Source organism: Caloenas nicobarica, chromosome Z (genome assembly GCF_036013445.1).
Source record: "Caloenas nicobarica isolate bCalNic1 chromosome Z, bCalNic1.hap1, whole genome shotgun sequence".
Classification (NCBI taxonomy): domain Eukaryota; kingdom Metazoa; phylum Chordata; class Aves; order Columbiformes; family Columbidae; genus Caloenas; species Caloenas nicobarica.
Genome location: NC_088284.1, coordinates 10,862,170 through 10,882,089, shown reverse-complemented (window position 1 = coordinate 10,882,089; position 19,920 = coordinate 10,862,170). Strand labels below are relative to the sequence as shown.

General features: G+C 45.8%; 1 protein-coding gene across 1 annotated transcript in view; it reads right to left on the bottom strand.

Annotated features, from left to right (window-relative positions):
• LOC136001444 (avidin-like) overlaps positions 1-15,976 on the bottom strand; it is a 35,340-nt gene extending 19,364 nt beyond the window's left edge. Inside the window, 1 exon segment of the mRNA XM_065655766.1 lies at positions 15,808-15,976. Coding sequence (XP_065511838.1) covers positions 15,808-15,976 — 169 coding nt within the window.
• Positions 15,977-19,920: the final 3,944 nt, after the last annotated feature.

Here is a 19,920-nt window from a genome sequence, read left to right as displayed (position 1 = left end):
CTTAGCTGCCTCCTCAGATGAGAACCAGAAGGCAAACCACCTCAAGGGTATATATGGCTATGGTGGATCCTTCTGCAGCTGTCATGGGAAACCTACGTGCTCGATTACACCTCTGAAATGTCTGTAGATAAACGCGTGTAGGATGAGGAATAAACATGAAAAATTAGAGGTCTGTGTGTGGCCACAGGGTCATGATCTCTTTGCTATTACGGAGACATAGTGGGACAGCTCACAAGACTGGAACGTTGTCATGGAAAGCTATGTCCTTTTTAGGAAAGACAGGGCAGCAAGGTGAGCTGGAGGAGTTATGCTTTACGTGAGAGAGCACTGGAATGTATTGAACTCTACCTAGGGGGGATGAAGAACACCTTGAGTCCTTACTTAAGGGACAGTCTAACAAGGGGGACAGTGTTGTGGGTGTTTAGTGCAGGCTACCTGATCTGGAAGAGGAAGTTGATGAGGCCTTCTACAGACAGCTGAAAATAGCCTAACAGCCATAAGCTCTGGTTCTCGTGGGGGACTTCTGTCACCCTGACATCTGCTGGGTAGGGAACACAGCTAAGCACACACAGTCCAGGAAGTTCTTACAGGTCATTGATGACAACTTCCTGAGAGATGTGAGGGAGGAGCCAATGACAAGAGGTGTGCAGTGATTGAGAATGATGCACACAGAGACACACACACACAGAGTTTGTGTCAGCAGCAAGAGCAGAGCATAGCAGAGCTGAGCTGAGCCAAGCAGAAAGCAAGCAAACTCTCTTTAATTAACTCTTTCTCAATTTATATTTATTCCAGACACACCACACTCATCTTGTGTCTGTTTTCAGTCACGTTCTTTCTCATGCACATCTTGGGTGGTCTTTCATCTCAACATTCACACACCCACACATTCTTTTCAGGCAGTCTTTCAGACGGACATCCACACTCTCACTTCTCTGTAAACTGTCCAAGGCTGCTTTGCTTTTGACTGTTTGCTGTGATTTAATCATGTTAATATTAGTCTTCGTTCACCATCCAGGTGGTCATGTTAGTGTAGATCTTCTTTAACCACCCACATGGCTGGAGCTGTATGTCTTGCTACTCCCACAAGGTGTGTTGCTGGACCTTGTCCTAATGAACCAAGAAGAACTGGTTCGAGATGTAAAGGCTCGGAGCAGCCTCAGCTGCAGTGACCATGAGATGGTGGAGTTCAGGATCCTGTGTGGAGGAAGCAGAGCAATAAGTAGGACAAAAACCATGGACTTCAGCAGGGTGAACTTTGGCCTCTTCAAGGTCCTAGTTGGAAGAATCTGATGGTTTCAGGCTCTAGAAGGTAGGGAGGTACAAGAGAGCTGGCCAATATTTAAACATCACTTCCTCCAAGCTCAAGACTGGTGCATCCCTGTGAGCAAGAAATCAAGTAAATGGAGTAGGAGTGTCCCATCCCACCAGGTGGGATTAGGGATGAGTTAACTCTGAACATGATGCGTGTCCTGTCTCACTAGGTAAGATCAGGTGTAAGTGAACTCTGAGTATTTCTGTGTGGTAATAAGAATTGAATGACAGACAATTCACTTGACAGGTCAAATTCAATTATGAATTTACTAAAGGTACTTGGTGGAATACAAATTACAGTGATTACTCACTTAGCAAAAGAATATTAATTTAGCACAAAAATTAACAAGACTTTAGCAGCAGAACTTACAATGATGTTACCTTTATATGTTCAAGAAGAAGGAAAAGAGCGAGAGAAGGAAAACGAAGATATTAGAGAGAGAGAGAGAGTTAGATATCACTGCTCCACAAGTCAATTGGTCCCGTGACATCCTCTGGAGGGGGCTGGATGCGTTGAAGATTTTGGTACATGCCACCACCTCGTGCCATATGTGGGATCATTTTATAGCCAGGTTCATTTACATGCGAGATGTAAGAGAGGGTGGTTCATCTCCTCCTTCTGTTTGCTCTTCATGCTAATTAGGAAGACTCTTCTGGAAATGGGTCTGGGGTTTTCAGACTAGGGGAAAGTTCAAAGTACTGACCAGAAGTGAGTTGTTTCGTCCATCAGGAGTAACTGTTGGTTCGTGGTTTCTTCTGGTAGTTGGTTGTCCACCAAATGGCTTATCTCTGTCATCCCTGTGTTGGCAGCTGCACTTCCCCCCACCACGCCCTGAGAACTGGTGTGGCAGTTGCACATCCTCCTCTCAGAACTGGGGCCTTCAATGCAGCAGTTAATGGCTCCACAAAGAGGAGACCCAGAGTCGGTGGGCAGGGTCATCAGCAGAGGAGGGGCCAGGAGTGCTCACAGCCCAGAGAAGCTGAGAAGCTTCTGGAGTGCTCACAGCCAGATCTGAGCAGACTATAAATGGGGTTTCTGCCAGAGACCCACTTTGTGTGGTCTTCTTGGAGCTGCGGGTCTGCCATGCGGCTGGAGTCCCTCCCCTTAGACGGAGAAGCCGTCTAAGGTAACCTCCCGGGATGGGAAGCGCCTCACCTGGGTGTGTGGGTGAGTGATAAATTACTGAATATATGCTTTAATAAGTCCTTGCCTGGTAGGTGAGTGTAAATTCCTCATCTGGGACAGATGAGTGTAAATTCCTTGCCTGGGGCAGGCAAGCTGAAGTCCTGGCCGCAATAGGCTAGTGTTTATCTCTTATGGGCAAAACGGGGCAGAGAGGGCTCTGGTTTGTTTTCTTGTGAGTGCATATATGCATGCTGTGGATCCTTGTTATTCTTATTTCGCTGCACCCCAAATAATCTCCCAACCTAATATCCAAACCTGTATCTTATGTTATTGGAGTGCTAACTAATTGTATATACCCCATTTCTAATTGGTTTATCGGCGGTACTTTTCCGGCCAGAATAGTTTGGTTTGGACCTTGTTGACCGCCTAAACTTATTTTGGGGTGCCTCCTTGACATTTAAATGGCGTAGTCGGCAGGATATTAAAAATGGAATTATTTCGGTGTTGTAGTTAAAATATTCCTTGTGCTGCTGCCTGCATTCAGGCTGAAGCAAGGTAGTTTGGTCCTGAAATTATTGTAGCTGTGTGTGCTGTGTTCTGTGTCGCCACATGTGTGCTACTGTTTGTCCTGAGAAAATGCCTTAAGCAAATACAGGACCAGTCAGGGAGATGTGATTGTAAGAGGGAGCTGGAAATAGATTGTTTGAGAAGGAGGTTGCATTTGTTAGAAATAAATTGTTTGAGGGTGGAATCGCTATGGGAGGAAAAGCGCATGCATTTGTTAGAACAAAGGAGATGGTGTTTGTTAACCCGGCCAGTAGTTAGTGGGGTTCCCCAGGGGTCAGTACTGGGTCCAGTCCTGTTCATCCTATACATCAATGACCTGGACGAAGAGACTGAGTGCACTCTCAGCAAGTTTGCTGATTATACCAAACTGGGAGGAAGCATTAATGTACCAGAAGGCTGTGCTGTCATTCAGCGAGACCTGGACAAGGGTGGAGGACTGGGCAAAGAAGAACCTGATGAAGTTCAACAAGACCAAGTGTAGGGTCTTGCATCTGGGGAGGAAAAATGCCAGGTACCAGCACAGGTTAGGAGTTGACATGCCGGAAAGCAGCACTGTGAAGAGGGACCTGGGAGTTGTGGTGGACAATCATGAGTCTGCAATGTGCCCTCATGGCCAAAGAAGGCCAATGATATCCTGGAGTCCATTAGGAAGAGCATGACATACAGGTCGAAGGAGGTGATCCTTCCCCTCTACTCTGCCCTGATGTGGTGGATTCTGGAGTACTGGGTCCAGTTCTGGGCAAAGTAACAAAGTTGCTCAGGAACAAGAAGTTACTCAGGAACTTCTGCAAGAGTTGAGTGGTAGCCATAGCAAGAGAAATGAGAGATAGTGCCCTTTTACAAGGTCCCCTTTACAGGTGTACAAAGTCAGTTCTGTATCTCTAAGTTCCATTATGGCCGAACCCAGTTCATTACTATCACCGTGCACATTATCATAGAATGATAGAATCATTTTTGTTGGAAGAGACACGATCATTGAGCCTAACTGTAACCTAACACTGGTGCAAAACCATGTCCCTAAGAGTGTCATCTATATAAGCCTTTTAAACACCTCCAGGGATGATGACTCCACCACTTCCCTAGGCAGCCTGTTCCATTGCTTCACAACCCTTTCTATGAAGAAATGTGTCCTACTACCCAATGTAAACCTCGCCTAGAGCAACTTATGGCCATTTCCTCTCATCCTACCACTTGCTGCTCAGGAGGAGAGTCAAACACCCTCCATGCTACAACCTCCTTTCAGGTAGTTGTAGAGAGCAAGAAGGTCTCCCCTCAGGCTCCTTTTCTCCAGACTAAATAGCTCCAGTTCCCTCAACCACTCCTCATAAGACTTGTGGTCCAGGCACCTCATCAGCTTTATTGCCCTCCACTGTACTCTTTCCAGCACCTCAATGTCTTTCTTGTAGTGTGGGACCCAAAACTGAGCACAGGATTCAAGGTGGTACCTCAGCAGTGCCAAGTACAGTGGAACGATCATTCCTCCAGTCCTGCTGGCCACAATGTTTCTGATACAAGCCAGGACGCTGCTGGCCTTTTTGGCCACCTGGGCACACTGCTGGCTCCTGTTCAGCTGGCTGTCAACCAGCACCCCCAGATCCTTTTCCACCAAGCAGCTTTCCAGCCACTCTTGCCCGAGCCTGTAGTGCTACTGGGGTTGTTGTGACCCAGGTGCAGGACTTGGCACTTGGCCTTGTTGAACCTCATACAATTGGCCTCAGCCCATTGATCCAGCTGGTCCAGATCCTTCTGGAGAGCCTTCCTACCCTCCAGCAGATCAGTGCTCCTACTCAATTTGGTGTTATCTTCAAACTTACTGAGAGTGCACTCAACCCCCTCATCGAGATAATTGATAAAGATATAAAACAGAACTGGCTCCAATACTGAGCCCTGAGGAACACCACTAGTGACCAGCCACCAACTGGATTTTACTCTCGTCACCAAAACTCTTTGGGCTCGGCCATCCAGACAGTTCTTTACCCAGCAAACTGTACATCCATCCAGGCCACGAGCCTTTCCCTCATCCACTAAGTGGGTCACCCTATCATAGAAGGAGATCAGGTTGGTCAAGCAGGACCTACCTTTTATAAACCCATGCTGATTGGGCTGGATTGCTTGGTTGTCTTGTATGTGCCATGTGATGGTACTCAAGATTATCTGCTTCGAGACCTTCCCCACCACCAAGGTCAGACTGACAGGTCTGTAGTTCCCCAGATCCTCCTTCTGCTGTTCTTGTAGGTGGGCATCTCATTTTCCAACTTCCAGTCAACTGGGACCTCCCTCCAGGGTTGCTGATAGATAACAGAAAGTGGTTTAGTGGTCACCTCTGCCAGCTCCCTCAGCACCCTTGGATACATCGTGTCTGGCCTCATAGACTTGTGGGTGTGTAAGTGGTGTAGCAGGTCGCTAATAGTTTCCCCTTGGATTATTTGGGCTCCATTCTGCTCCCCATCCCTGTCTTCTGGCTCAGGGGGCTGGATACCTGGAGCAGAACTGGTCTTACTATTAAAGACTGAGGCAAAGAAAGCATTTAGTACCTCAGCCTTTCCCCCATCTTCTGTCGCTATGTTCTCTCCCCATCCATCAGGGGATGGAGATTCTCCTTCGCCCTTCTTTTTTTTTTTTTCTGATATATTTATAGAAACAGTTCTTGTTGCCTTTTACAGCAGTAGCCAGGCTTAGCTCTATTGGGGCTTTGGCTCTTCTAATTTTCTCTGTGCACAACTTCACAGCATCCTTGTAGTTCTCTTGAGTTGCCTGCCCTTTCTCCCAAAGGTTATGAATTCTCCTGTTATTCCTGAGTTCCAGCCACAGGTCTCTATTCAGCCAGGGCAGCCTTCTTCCCTGCTGGCTCAGCTTTCGTCGCATGGGGACAATCTGCTCCTGTGCCTCTAAGATTTCCTTCTTGAAGAGAGACCAGCCTTCTTGCACCTTTACCCTTCAGGACTGTCTCCCCAGGGACTCTGCCAGCTAGGCTCCTAAACAGATCAAAGTCTGCTGTTCAGAAGTCCAAAGTAGCAGTTCTGCTAGCCGCCCTCCTTACTTCTCTAAGAATAGAAAACTCAATCATTTCATGATCACTATGCTCAGCTGACATATTACCCACAAGTCCATCTCTATTCACAAAAAACAGGTCCAGTGGAGCGCCTTCCCTAGCAGGTTCACTAACCAGTTGTTGTACGGAAGTTGTCTTCTATACACCCCAGGAGCCTCCTAGACTGTTTCCTCTCTGCTGCGTTTCATTTCCAGCAAACATCTCGTAGGTTGAAGTTCCCCACGAGAGCAAGGGTTAGCTATCGAGAGACTTCTCCCAGCTGCCTGCAAAGTATTTCATCTGCCTCTTCATCCTGGTTGTTTGGTCTGTAACAGACACCCACCAGGTGTCTGCCTTGTTGGCCTTCCCCTTGATTCTCACCCATAGACACTCAACCCTATCGTCATCCTCACCATGCTCCAGACAATCAAAACACTCCCCATGGCTCCCCCACTTACTCTTCTTCCTTGCCTATCCTTTCTGAAGAGCTTATAGCCATCTATTGCAGCACTCCAGTTGTGAGAGTAGTTTCACCATGTTTCTGTAATGGCAATTATGTCATAGTTTTTCTGCTGCACAATGGCTTCCAGCTCCTTCTGTTTGTCGTCCGTGCTCATGCATCTGAATAGATGCACTTCAGCTGGGCCATTGATCCTGCCACCTTTTTCTGGTGACAAGCCCTAATTCCTTTGTGGCCATCCTCAGGCACTTCCACGGTTTCTAACACATCTACAAACCTTGTGTTTCTTCTACCGCATGGGTCTCCATCCCCTGCCTCCACTGAGATGGCAGACTGAAGGGCTTCTCTAGCACCCCTTCCCTCAAATGATGATACGTCAGTCTTGGATGTGCCTCTGCTTCACCTGGTGTCCTCCCTCTCCCCACTTAAAATCTAGTTTAAAGCCCTCTCAATGAGCCCTGCTAACTCCTATTCCAGAATCCTTTCTCCTTTTGAGACAGGTGCGTCTTTTTTGTTGCTAGCAGGCCAGGTGTCATGTAAGCTGACCCATGATCAAAAAACCCCAAATCCTGTCAGTGACACAAGTCCTGCAGCCAGATATTGATCTGGTGGCTCTTCCTGCATCTTTCCTTGCTGTGTCCTGCAACTGTGGGGATAGAGGAGAACACTATAGGTGCTCCTGATCCTTTGACCAGTCATCCCAAGGCCCTGAAGTTTCTCTTGATCGTCTTTAGTTTTCCCTTTTCAGTTTCTTCACTGTCTACCTGGAAAATTATTAGGTGATAATAGTCTGAGGGCCTAACCAGGGCAGGAAGTTTTCTTTTTACATCTTTAACCCTGGCCCCAGAGAGGCAGCAGACTTCCCTAAGAAGTGCGTCTGGCCTGCATATAGACCCTTCTATTTCCTTTAGAAGGGAGTTGCCTATGACCACGACCCGTCTTTTATTCTTTCTGGGAGCTGTTTTGATGGAGGGTGCAGGTTGACATATCCTTTGCGGCTCTTCCAGCTCAGGTGAACCACCACTCTCAATGTTGTTTGATTCTACTTGCAGACCCTCACGCCTGTTTTGCAAGAGAACCTGAGAAGGTAGGGTAGTCACAGCAGGGACACTCCTGCGCAAAGCAGGAACATGCTGCCATTGCTCCCTATCCCTCAAGTCACTGCATTCCACATCCAGAGCCTTATGTCTGCTGAACAGAGGCACCTGGGAGGGTGGGGTAGATAAGGAGATGTTTTTCCTGCCACTGCAAGTGTGGACTTTCTTCAGTCCATCCCTTTCCCTTGACATGTTGTCTTTGGTCACACAAGGGGAGGATACAGGACTCCCTTGATCTTCATTTCTTGCTGGTGATCTCTCCTGTCTCTGGGATGCCAGAGCTTGATCCTGCCAGTCTATTTCCTTTTCCAGCTCCCTGATACTTCTCAATCTTTCTACCTACTATTTCAGCTCTACTACTGAGTACCAGTGTAAGTTGGGGAATGACCTGTTGGAGAGCAGTGTAGGGGAAGGGGACCTGGGGCTCCTGGTGATCTGCAGGATGACCATGAGCCAGCACGGTGCCCTTGTGGCCAAGAAGGCCAGTGGCATCCTGGGGTGTATTAGAAGGGGGGTGGTTAGTAGGTCGAGAGAGGCTATCCTCGCCCTCTACTCTGCCCTGGTGAGGCCGCATCTGGCATATTGTCTCCAGTTCTGGGCCCCTCAGTTCAAGAAGGACAGGGGACTGCTTGAAAGAGTCCAGTGCAGAGGCATGAAGTTGATTAAGGGAGTGGAGCATCTCCCATATGAGGAAAGGCTGAGGGAGTTGGGTCTCTTTAGCTTGGAGGAGACTGAGGGGATGGAGCCAGGCTCTTCTCAGTGATAACCAATGATAAGACAAGGGGCAATGCGTACAAACTGGAACACAGGAGGTTCCACTTAAACGTGAGAAGAAACTTCATAGTGAGGGTGCCAGAGCACTGGAACAGGCTGCCCAGGGGGGTTGTGGAGTCTCCTTCTCTGGAGACATTCAAAACCCATTTGGACGTGTTCCTGTATAACTTGTTGTAGGTGTTCCTGCTCCCGCAGGGGGATTGGACTAGATGATCTTTTGAGGTCCCTTCCAGTTCCTAACTTTCTGTGATTCTGTGATCCACCTGCTCACACCTCACACTCTTTTTTTTTCTCTACTGCCATTCCATACCAATGAAAGGGTCGGGCATTCTCTGCAGCCTGAGGTCTGGGTGGCTGCATATTCCAATGGCAGTTCTGTCTGGGTTGCTGCCTCTTGCATGTTGAGTGCAGAGGACCTGCCTCTGCTGTGAGTGGGTATCATCGTCAGCTCCTTCTGTGAGGGTGGTAACGATCAATGGAGCTAATCACTTGAGCTTCCATGTCCTGCCTGCTTGCCCTGCCTGTGCAAACTGCCACACGAACTGCCTTAACCCTGTTTGCTGGCCCTGTTCGCTGCACTCCTGGTTGCCTGTGGTCCCTAGGAGGCCGTTTAAATCTCCCTCGGTTGCTCCTGGCAACGCACCCCAAACATTGTTTCTGGCAACCGTTTTCTCTGCCCTTGGTTGGGAAGGCTTCAGCTCTCTAAGCGTTAACCAAGGATGGGAAAATCAGTTTGTGACTTTAGGTTATTCTGTGGCATATACATTTAATCTTACCAGTTGTTGGGTATGTGGAAGGTCATTTGGTCACAAGCTGTTCGTGGACCTTTGTCCACATTCCTCCTGGCCAATGAGCAATTACAGTGAAGTCAAGAGTGATACCTGTTGGGGGAAAAGTGCACCACCACCATATCCACCTCAGAGCCAATATTGTCCAAAATGAACTTTAAAAGGTGGTGTTTTTATAGGAATTAGTGAATGCACTTAGACTGACATGTATGGGAACCATTGCTTCACTGATAGCTGCCAACCTGTTAATTGCTCACGACCCAGAAAAAATCCATGATTTTTGTAATCATAGCCACAGAAATATTGTGAATTAGTCAACTCCACTAATGAATCTATTGTACCTCATCAACTAGGATGGGCCTGGACAAACAAATCCAGACACCAAAACACTTTTCTAGCTTTTAGTCCCCTGTTAACCAATCAAAAGTTATTTTCTATAATAGTACCTTACTCAGAGGAGGAAAGGTAACTTGAGGACTCCTTCCCACTAAAGGTATCCACAATTATGCTGGGACAATTTCCAAATTACCAACCAGAGAATCTCTGTGTTGGAACTTCCACTCTAGGCATAAATGAGATCTTATTAATAACTAAAATTTGATTTATCATGTAAGTACTTGGTGTGAATGGAGAATAACCTCGTTTTGTATCATTACAGACCCCAACTGATGCCAAACCTGGAAGCCATATCATCCTCTAGGGACAAGTAACACTACTTATTTTCAAACTCCCTGGAGTTCCACAGGTCTCATGGGGTAGGTGATCCATTAGTACCTCTATAGTGGGTGGTAGTAGCCAAATGTGGGGGAAGAACTACTGTTGCCCCTCAACAGACTGATCAACATTGTGGGCCTGCCACCTCTAGCCCAAATGAAGTCATTAGCAGTGCTTGAGAACCTGTTTATAATTTGAATTGCGTTATTTGGTTACAGGCTGTTTTAGAAATAATTACCCACAAAACCTCTCATGTCCTGGATCTATTGGCAGACCAGGCCATGCAAATACAAACAGCAATTCTGCAACACTGCGTGGTTCTTGACTGCCTGCTTGCTGAGGAAGGAGGTGTTAGTGGTAAATCAAACAATTTGAACTGTTGTCTAAAAATTGATAATAATGGTCAGATTGTTAAACAAATAGCTTCTGGAATAAGAAAATTAGCCCACGTCCTTGTCCAGAACTGGAAAGCCTGGGAATCTGATCCCTTCTTTTGGCTTCCAGGTACTCCATGGGTTAAATGCATTCTGGTTTATATGTTGTGTGGCAAAGCAACATTGTTATTTTTACCATGTATTATTCCATGTTTAATACAATTAATTCAGTGGATTGTAACCAATACACAGTTCGTAGCTACCTCATCACCAGACAGTGTTAAATGCATCTGAGCAGTGTATCAACCAAAACCTTCACTTGTGAAAATTGTATGAACAAATGCCCTTTTCCCACTTTATTGTCCTCTCTGTCTATCACCACTGTAGACCATGAAGGCAGTGATCTGCGACAGCGGTCTTTGAGCCATGGGGTGATGTGAGAGACTGAAATATCAAATAATTGTCTCATAGCTTGCCTGTGTGTGTTTGCCCACAGAAACAAGGTGCAATTAGGATGATACAGCAATTTGCAAAGAATCTGTTTGCATGTGATAGCATTGTAGCTTGCAAGGAAACTTGCACAAACTTGCTGTAGCAGTGGACTCTTCTTCTGCTTCAGCTGGGCTGAATAAACAGTCTACCAAGGACATGAATTGTTTGCTACCAATGATCACATGAAGACCACATGATAATCGAGACCTAAAAACCACATGAATAATGCATGAGCCCTCTATAAAAAGGATCCTGGAAACAAGTCAAGGTGTGGACCCACCATCGAAAACTGAAGACTGAAATCCAGGTACAACAGGACATCATTGGATTTCATGGGACACTGCTTAATCTCTTCATATGTTTGTGATTATGCTTTGGTTATCACACCAAATGCTTGTTTAATTTTCCTCCTGACACTTCCTGCCTTTCCTATTGCTCTGTCCTTATGCAGTCATTCCATAAAAACTGCGTGATTGGCAGCATTTGACCTGGTTTGTGTCTTAATCTCACTCTTGGGATCATTTTGAAACCTTTCTAAGCCCGAAATTGGACCGGGACCCCGCACTTATGGATGTCAATAAACAACACATTAAATATCATTCTCTTATTTTCATTTTCTGGATCCAAATCAGTCCGTATTCCAGCAACTTTTTAATACAACCTTTCCCAATTTCACGTCCATTACAGGAGAGACCTTCTTGTGACCTTTCAGTACTTAAAAGGAGCCTGTTAGAAGGATGGGGACAGACTTTTTAGCAGGGCTTTTTGCAACAGGACTAGAGGTAACTGTTTTAAACTAAAAGAGGGGAGATTCAGCCTAGACGTGAGGAAGACATTTTTTACAATGAGGGTGGTGAAACACTAGAAGAGGTTGCCCAGATGGATGGTAGATACCTCATCCCTGGAGACATTCAAGGCCAGGCTGGACGAGGCTCTGAGCAACCTGATCTAGTTGAAGATGTCCCTGATCATTGCAGAGGGGTTGGCCTAGAAGACCTTTGAAGTTCCCTTCCAACCCAAACTATTCTATGATTCTAAGATTTAGTTCTGCAGAACAACATTAATTTCAATACAGTCCTATAACTTAAAATCCCATGATCAGACCATTTTTTCTCATGTGTATCGGGTATTTCCCACCACAGTCCTCAGTGAGCACACAGAGACGAGATACTGTTTATTACAGAGTTGTGCAGGTCTGGATGTGGGCAAAAAGCCAGCACACCAGAAAGAAAAGTAAAAGCCATTATATACAAAATCTTATCACCACGTTCACACCTTAAAGAGCCAATTGGTTACACATTTGCATATTGGTTACAGAATGATTTTTGCAAGTCACTCATCTTTCTTTGAGGAGCAAACTGACGTAAAACTGAAAGGATTCACGTATCTTTAGGTTAGCAATTGCTGACAGGATTAATTCTCTGAAGTGGCAATGATTGCATTTTCCCCTTGGGACTTATTTGCATATGTCTCTAGATGAATTAAGTCCCACCTTTTCTAAACTCTTTTCGTGACTCCAACACAAGACTTCCTCACACATTGCAAGAGAACATACAAACATAACAATTGCTAATGCAATAATTACAATCAAGTTGTTAATCCACATCTGTAAATCAGGAATTCAGGACATCAGTCATGTCCAAACATCTTGAAATGTGTAGGGGTATTGTTTTTTGGTAACTCATACAAGAGTGTAGTATGTTTCCAAATCTCCTCTAACTCAGTTGTGATTCATTTAGATTGATCAACATCCCAATGAAGTGTTTTCCCAATAGCAGTCCCAAGAAACATTAACAGGAAGGGTTATTTCTAATATAGGAGACCCTTTATTTAAATTTTCCAGGAAATGTGTGCATACCCAGCAATTGGTATGGTTAGCTATCTGCATGGTCTTCTGGAGCATCATAAAATGTACATTTTGGGTCCATGGATTCTCCTGATATAACAGTCGAAACTATACCACATAACAGGCAAAGACTGTAATATATGTTTAAACTGATACATTCACACCCTAAAGAGCCAATTGGTTACACATTTGCATATTAGTTACATCATTATTTTAGTCTGCAATGAGGAACATTGAGCTAGAGGACACTTTATCCAACCACATCAAAATATGTCTTATAACAAGACTCAACTAATTGTGTGGGCTTCAAAATATCTAAAGCTGCAAGGTCAGTAGTCTCTGTAGTTTCTGACTAAGTGTTTTGCAAGTCTCTCTTGTGAGGAGCAGACACACCTAAAACTGAAAGGATTTACATATCTCTAGGTTAGCAATTGCCAACAGGAAACATTCTTTTAAGAGCTAATGACTACAACCTCATGCACCAGTACAGGTTAGGGGTTGATATGCTGGAAAGCAGCATTGCAGAGAAGGACCTGGGAGTTCTGGTGGACAACAGGTTGACCATGAGCCAGCAATGTGCGCTTGTGGCCAAGAAGGCCAGGGGTATTCTGGGGTGCATTAGGAAGAGTGTGACCAGCAGGTTGAGGGAGGTTGTCCTCACCCTCTACTCTGCCCTGGTGAGGCCGTATCTGCAGTACTGTGTCCAATTCTGGGCTCCCAGTTTAAGAAGGACAAGGAAATAGTGGAGGGAGTCCACCAGAGGGCTACAAAGATGCTGAAGGGTCTGGAGCATCTTTCTTAGGAGGAAAGACTCAGAGAGCTGGGTCTGCTTAGCGTGGAGAAGACAAAGCTGAGAGGGGATCTTATCAATGCTTCTAATCTCTCAAGGGTGGGTGTCAAGAGGATGGGACAAGACTCTTTTCAGTGGTTCTCAATGACAGGATGAGCGACAATGGGCACAAACTGGAACATAGGAGGTTCCATCTGAATATGAGGAGGCAGTTCTTTACTTTGAGGGTGCCCAAGCACTGAACAGGCTGCCCAGAGAGGCTATGGAGGCTCCTTTCTCTGGAGATATTCAAAGTCCTCCTTGATGTATTCTTGTATGATCTGCTGTAGGTCACCCTGTTTTAGCAGGTGGGTTAGACTAGATGATCTCCAGAGGTCCCTTCCAACCTCAACCACTTTTTGATTCTGTGATTCTGTGGATTGCCAAAATCTGATAAATGCAACTAGGGATTGCGATGACAGAAGAGTAAATGGAACTAAAGTACAGGAATACGTACAGAGGCCAGAGGAACACCTCAGCAACTCCTGGGAAAGATTGAGACAGGCTTTGCTGACATAGTGGGCAGTGACTCTCCAGAATTTTAATAATGAGTTGGCAGCAAGTTTGTTTGTGGAAAAAGCCATGTCTGCCAACCGCGGCAATATTAAGGATGACATCCTTAATATCCCATCCCCATTCTGGGGTGGAAAGGAGGAAATCTTAGAGATGTTGTATTACCTTTGTAGTCATTAGCACTTAAAAGAATGAATCCTGATGGCAGTTGCTAACCTAAAGATATGTAAATCCTTCCAGTTTTACGTCGGTCTGCTCCTCTAAAAAAGATAAGACTGACTTGCAGAACACCTAATCAGGAACTCCACAGAATACTATCCTTGCAGAGCAGACATTCTGGGGCCCGCACAATCAGTTGAGTCTTGTTTTAACACATATCTTTAGACTGTTGAATAAAGTGTCCTTTGGATGAATATTGCTTATTATACAGTAAAATGATTCTGTAACCAGGATGCAAATGTGGAACCAATTGGCTCTTTAGGACTGCCCTAGAGTACTAATAACGTTTTGTATATAATGGCTGTTACTCTTCTTTCTGGTCAGCTGATTCTATTCCAGGATCAAGACTTGTGCAACTCTGTAATAAGCAATATGTCACCTTTGCGTGCTACCATTTGGATTAATTGTACACTGGATAACAGAAACCTGGTTTTGAGACAACACTTGAAGGTACTATACTTGTACAATAGGTAGATTTTTTGTTACTCCCCAGTCAGACATATGAGGACTGTTTGAAAGATACTATTTGTCTGTGTTCTGCTTTAGAGGAAAAAGGTCACTGTGTGTCTCTTTCTGAGCCTCAGCAATGTCTGCAGGAAGCAAAATATTTAGGATTGATATCAAAAGTAGGACAAAGATTAGTAGACCCAGAACATGTCAAGGCTATTGAAGAATACCTTGAGTGGTAACAAGGAAACAACTGCAAGGATTTTTAGACACAATTGACTACTGCAGACCCTGTGGATACTGGGGATAAAGAGGTAAGTAAGCCATAGACAGAAGCTATGGAGGCAGAAGAAGTGGAACCTATATGGTGGGTGCAGTGAGAGAGAAAAGGCTTTCCAAGTTATAAAAGGAGCTTTACCTTTTGCTCCATCATTGGGATTGCTGGATTACTTCAAACCCTTTGAGCTATTTGTGCATGAGAACAAAAGAGCAGCAGCGGAATCCTTACTCAAAAGCTAGGTCCACCCTGCCGGCCATGTGGCTTGTTACTCAACTCAAGGTGATCCTGTAGCAGCAGAAAATAATTCTTGCGTTAGGGTAGTAAAAGCAACAGTGACTATCATAAAAAGGAGCAGACCACTAGTTGTTGGTCACCCAACAACCGTGTATGTCCCTCGTGAAGGAGATCTGATTCTTAAACAACACGCTACAGAAACATTGTCCCAACAAAGAGCGTATTGTTATGAATTAACCATTTTAAATGCAGATGATATTATTTTAAAAAGATGTAAGGTTTTGAACCCAGCAGCTTTACTGCCTGTTCCATCTGATGGTGAGCTGCATTGTGATTGTACTAAGGTAGTGTTTCACTCAAGCCACCTACAAAACCGGCCTCTAGAGATTGCAGATCTAACATCTTTCACTGGAGGATCTTCATACTATGGGAATGGAAAAAGACTCATAGGTTATGCAGTGGTGAGAAGCTTGAAGCAGAACTGCTACAACCCTCAGTAAGTGCCCAAGGGGCTGAATTAACTGCGTTAGCAGAGCAGCCAGTTGGGGATGTAGTCAACAAGTAACTATACTGACTCTCAATATGCCTTTGGCATGAGTTGTGCAACAAATACGCTATGGAAAGAGTGAAGGTTTCGTACATTGTTGGGAAAAATATTTCTAATGAGACTCAGATCCAAGTGCTGTTGGAAGCCATACTGACCAGAAAACTTCTTTCGGTTGACAGTCAAGCTGAAGGTGCACTGCCTGTCCTCATTCAAACGCTGGGAGCTGACGAGGGGGGACAGCTCGATTGGTTTCTGTGTTCTCGACACAGCAATGTGGTACTTGCCAGAGAAGTTGCCCTGGCTGTTGGCCACAGAAATGTGCATCCCGGAACTCATCTGGTTCTTTCATCAGCCAGTCAGATCACACTGCTGGGGGATGAGCAGATGCCCCATGGGCACAGGGACAGGAACAGAGCCAGGGATGTAGACAGGCCTGATAGGGCCAGGGATGTAGACAGGGCTGACTGGAGCTGCCCGCTGGCATTACCCAGCCGGTGGCTACCTTCCTTGGATCCCAGCGCCCCCTGACTGAGGGCTGTGCCTGGGCTTTGCCCCTGCCCTGCAAGAGCCCCTGCACCCAAACAGCCCTCTGGTCACTGCAGGGGTTGGATGGAAGGATGGGGAGTTTCTGGGGCAGAGCAAGGGTGTGTGTGTGGGGATGGCTGGTAATCTGCAGCAGCTCCAGAGATTTGGCAGATGAAGGAAGTGAACCTGCCCCAGCAGCAACAAGAAAACCCAAGGTCATTGTGGACCAGAGTGGGTAGCCCTGGTCACACCAGGCGATAGCAAGAGGCCACGAAACGCTGGGGCAGGATCAGGCCAGGGTGAGTTGTTGCTGTCGGGGAACAAGACAGCTGCAGAAGGATCAAGGATGAGGCCACTGGGAAGCAGGACCAGGATGGGGGATGTTTGAGGCAGCTGCGGAATGTGGCTTGTGGGGCAGTGGTGATGACACCATCAGTGTTGGCTTCCTGTAAACTCTGTTGGTTTACTTTCTGTTTCTGTTCCCCTGTTTAGCAAGCAGACTGCTTAGATCATCTTTTATCCCATCGGCTGTCTTTTTAGGAGACCCCAAGAAATGGAATTGGCGGCTGTGGTGGTGACAAAAGAACAGAACCAAGTATTACTACCCAGGGGTCTCATATGGTCCCACAAACTTCTGGGTGGAACTGCATCCGCCCCCTGGGGTCCTCCCACCAGAGCTTTCAGCCTCATCCTCCCATTCCCACTACGGTCCCAAGGCTTTAACCTCACAGTCCCTTTCGAGAAGATTTTGGGGACCCACTCATGTTTCTGGTGACAGCCATATCAGGCATTTCAGGAGGGTGAGCATGAGAATGAGCACAGGGCAGTCAGGGAGGTGCCAAGGATGCCCATGTGCAACAGGGCTGAACTGAGGAGCTGCGTGTGGAATGCAGGGGTGAGGATGAGGGTACAGGGTGGAGATGATGATGTGGCAGTGAGGATGAGGATGCAGGGATGTCTTTTTATTGAAAGCTGAACCACCAGGCACAATAGCCAGTTGGGCTTGGCTGGTAAAAGCATACGCTGGACAGGCTGTGGTCCGTGCACTCTTCAGGAGCCAGGGGAGCTGAGAGCAGTCCCAGAGTCCAGCAGGGAAGGAGGGAGAGGAGCAGAGACTGAGGAAGCCTGGGGAAGGGTGGACACACCATGAGATGAAGAGGATGGCAGACAGGCCCTTACACTTTTTCAGGGCACTCTGTGCTCACTGCCCCAAAGTCCTTGCCGCATCACGGTGTCTTTGGCCAGCAGCCCTACAGCCCCCAGGCAGCACCCACCCTCTTTTCAGCCCTTTGCACCTCTTCCTGCTTGCAAATATTCTGCTTGGAGTGCTCAGGGGCAGCTGAGTTAAGATCTGCACATTACGGATTGGGAAATTCCTGAGTTAGAAACTTCAGGAGTTACAGTGATGACTTAGTGAGTTCACGTAGGAGACAGGTCTGTGTAAAGGGCACTTGTTTGGTTTCTTTCCTAATGAGCTGATATAATAAAGTATAATGTAAAGGTAACATTGCCCTGTGAATGTGAGCATCTGGAATGAGCCTTTTGCTGTTGCCTGCTCCCCCTGATGTGGTGAGAGCCACTTAGTGGGAAATACATGCATATATACATAGATACAGCAGGGATCTGCTGTATAGGTAGAACCTATATGGTGGTTCCAGAGAGAGAAATGCCTTTCCAAGCTATAAATGGAGCTTTACCTACTCCTCCAGTATTGAGATTGTCAGATCACTCCAAACTCTTTGAGCTGTTTGTGCATGAGAACAAAGGAGTAGCAGTGGAATCCTTACTCAAAAGCTAGGTCCGCACCACAGCCCTGTTGCTTATTACTCAACTCAACATGATCCATTGCAACTGAAAGGAATTCCTGTGTTAGGATAGTAAAAGAAACAGTGACTATCATAAAAAGGAGCAAACCATTAATTGTTGGTCACCCAACAACTGTGTATGTCCTTCATGAAGCAGAACTGATTCTTAAACAACAGGCTACAGAAGCATTGTTCTAACAAAGAGCATATTGTTATGAATTAACCATTTTAAATACAGGCGATATTACTTTAAAGAGATGTAAGGTTTTGAACCCTTGTAGCTCATCATTCTCTTAGTCCGTGGACCATCTTTTGCAAAAGCTCATTTAACTTCACTTAGCACACATCTAGTACATCTCATGATCACTGTTTGTGGGTTAAAGACATCAACTTCAAAGAAGTTGTCAGGTGCCACTCAAAGAAACTAGATCTGGTTCCACCACCACTGTCTTGATCTGAAAGACACTGTTAGTATGGAAATTAACATCATGCAGTTCAGTCTTGACCATTTTCACCTAAAATCAAATCCCCTTGAGGTACACATCAAACTTCTCCATCTTTAAGCATCACCCACCAGGTGCTACCAGGACCTTGGGCAAAAACAATCCCACGAATGGGCTTGCCTTTGCCTGAGGTAGGAGTGACCCAAACTGCCTTTCGTAACATAGTTTTCATGTGTACTACAGGGACTTTATCTCCTTCTACAGTACATAGAATTTCTGATTGTGCAGGCCTGGCTCAATTAGTTGATCCTCTAGTGTTGACCAATCAAGTGGCTTTTGCTAAATGTGAATCCCAGTTTTTAAAGTTTCCACCACCCAGCGCTTTTAGTGTAGTTTTTAACAAAACATTGTACCTTTCAATTTTCCCAGAAGCTGGTGCATGATATGGAATGTGATATACCCACTCAATACCATGTTCTTTGGCCCAGTTGTCCATAAGACTGTTTTTGAAATGAGAACCATTGTCGGATTCAACTCTTTCTGGCATACCATGTCTCCAAAGGACTTGCTTTTCAAGGCCCAAGATCGTATTTCAGGCTGTAGCATGAGGTACAGCATATGTTTCCAACCATCTGGTCGTTGCTTCTACCATTGTAAGTACATACTGCCTGTAAGTACATACCCTGACAAGTTTGTGGAAGTGTAATATAATCAATTTGCCAAGCCTCTCCGTACTTATACTTTAACCATCGCCCCCCATACCATACAGGCTTTAACCTTTTAGCTTGTTTGATTTCGGTGCAAGTCTCACATTCATGAATAACCTGTGAAACAGTGTCCACAGTTAAGTCCACCCCTCGATCGCGAGCCCATTTATAGGTTGCATCCCTACCTTGATGCCCTGAAGCATCGTGGGCCCATTTTGCAAAGAAGAGTTCACCTTTATGTTGCCAGTCAAAATCCGCTTCAGCTACTTGAATCTTAGCAGCTTGATCCACTTGTTGGTTGTTTCGATGTTCCTCGGTGGCTTGACTTTTAGGCACATGAGCATCTACATGACGAACTTTCACAGGCAGGCTCTCTAGCCAAGCTGCAATGTCTTGCCACAGTCTGGCGGCCCAAATGGGTTTACCTCTGCATTGTCAGTTGTTTTTCTTCCATTGCTGTAGCAACCCCCACAAGGCATATGCCACCATCCATGAGTCAGTATAACGTATTGGCCACTTTTGTCATTCAGCAATGTCCAAAGCCAGCTGGATGGCTTTGACTTCCGCAAATTGAATAGATTCACCCTGTCCTTCAGTGGCTTCTGTGACTCATCATATGGGACTCCACACAGCAGCTTTCCACCTTCAATGTTTACCTACAAGATGGCAGGATCCATCCGTGTACAGGGCATACCACTTTTCAGTCTCTGAAAGGGTATTATATGGTGGTGCTTCTTCAGCACGTGTTACTTCTTCCTCCTCTGGAGACATCCCAAAGTCTTTACTTT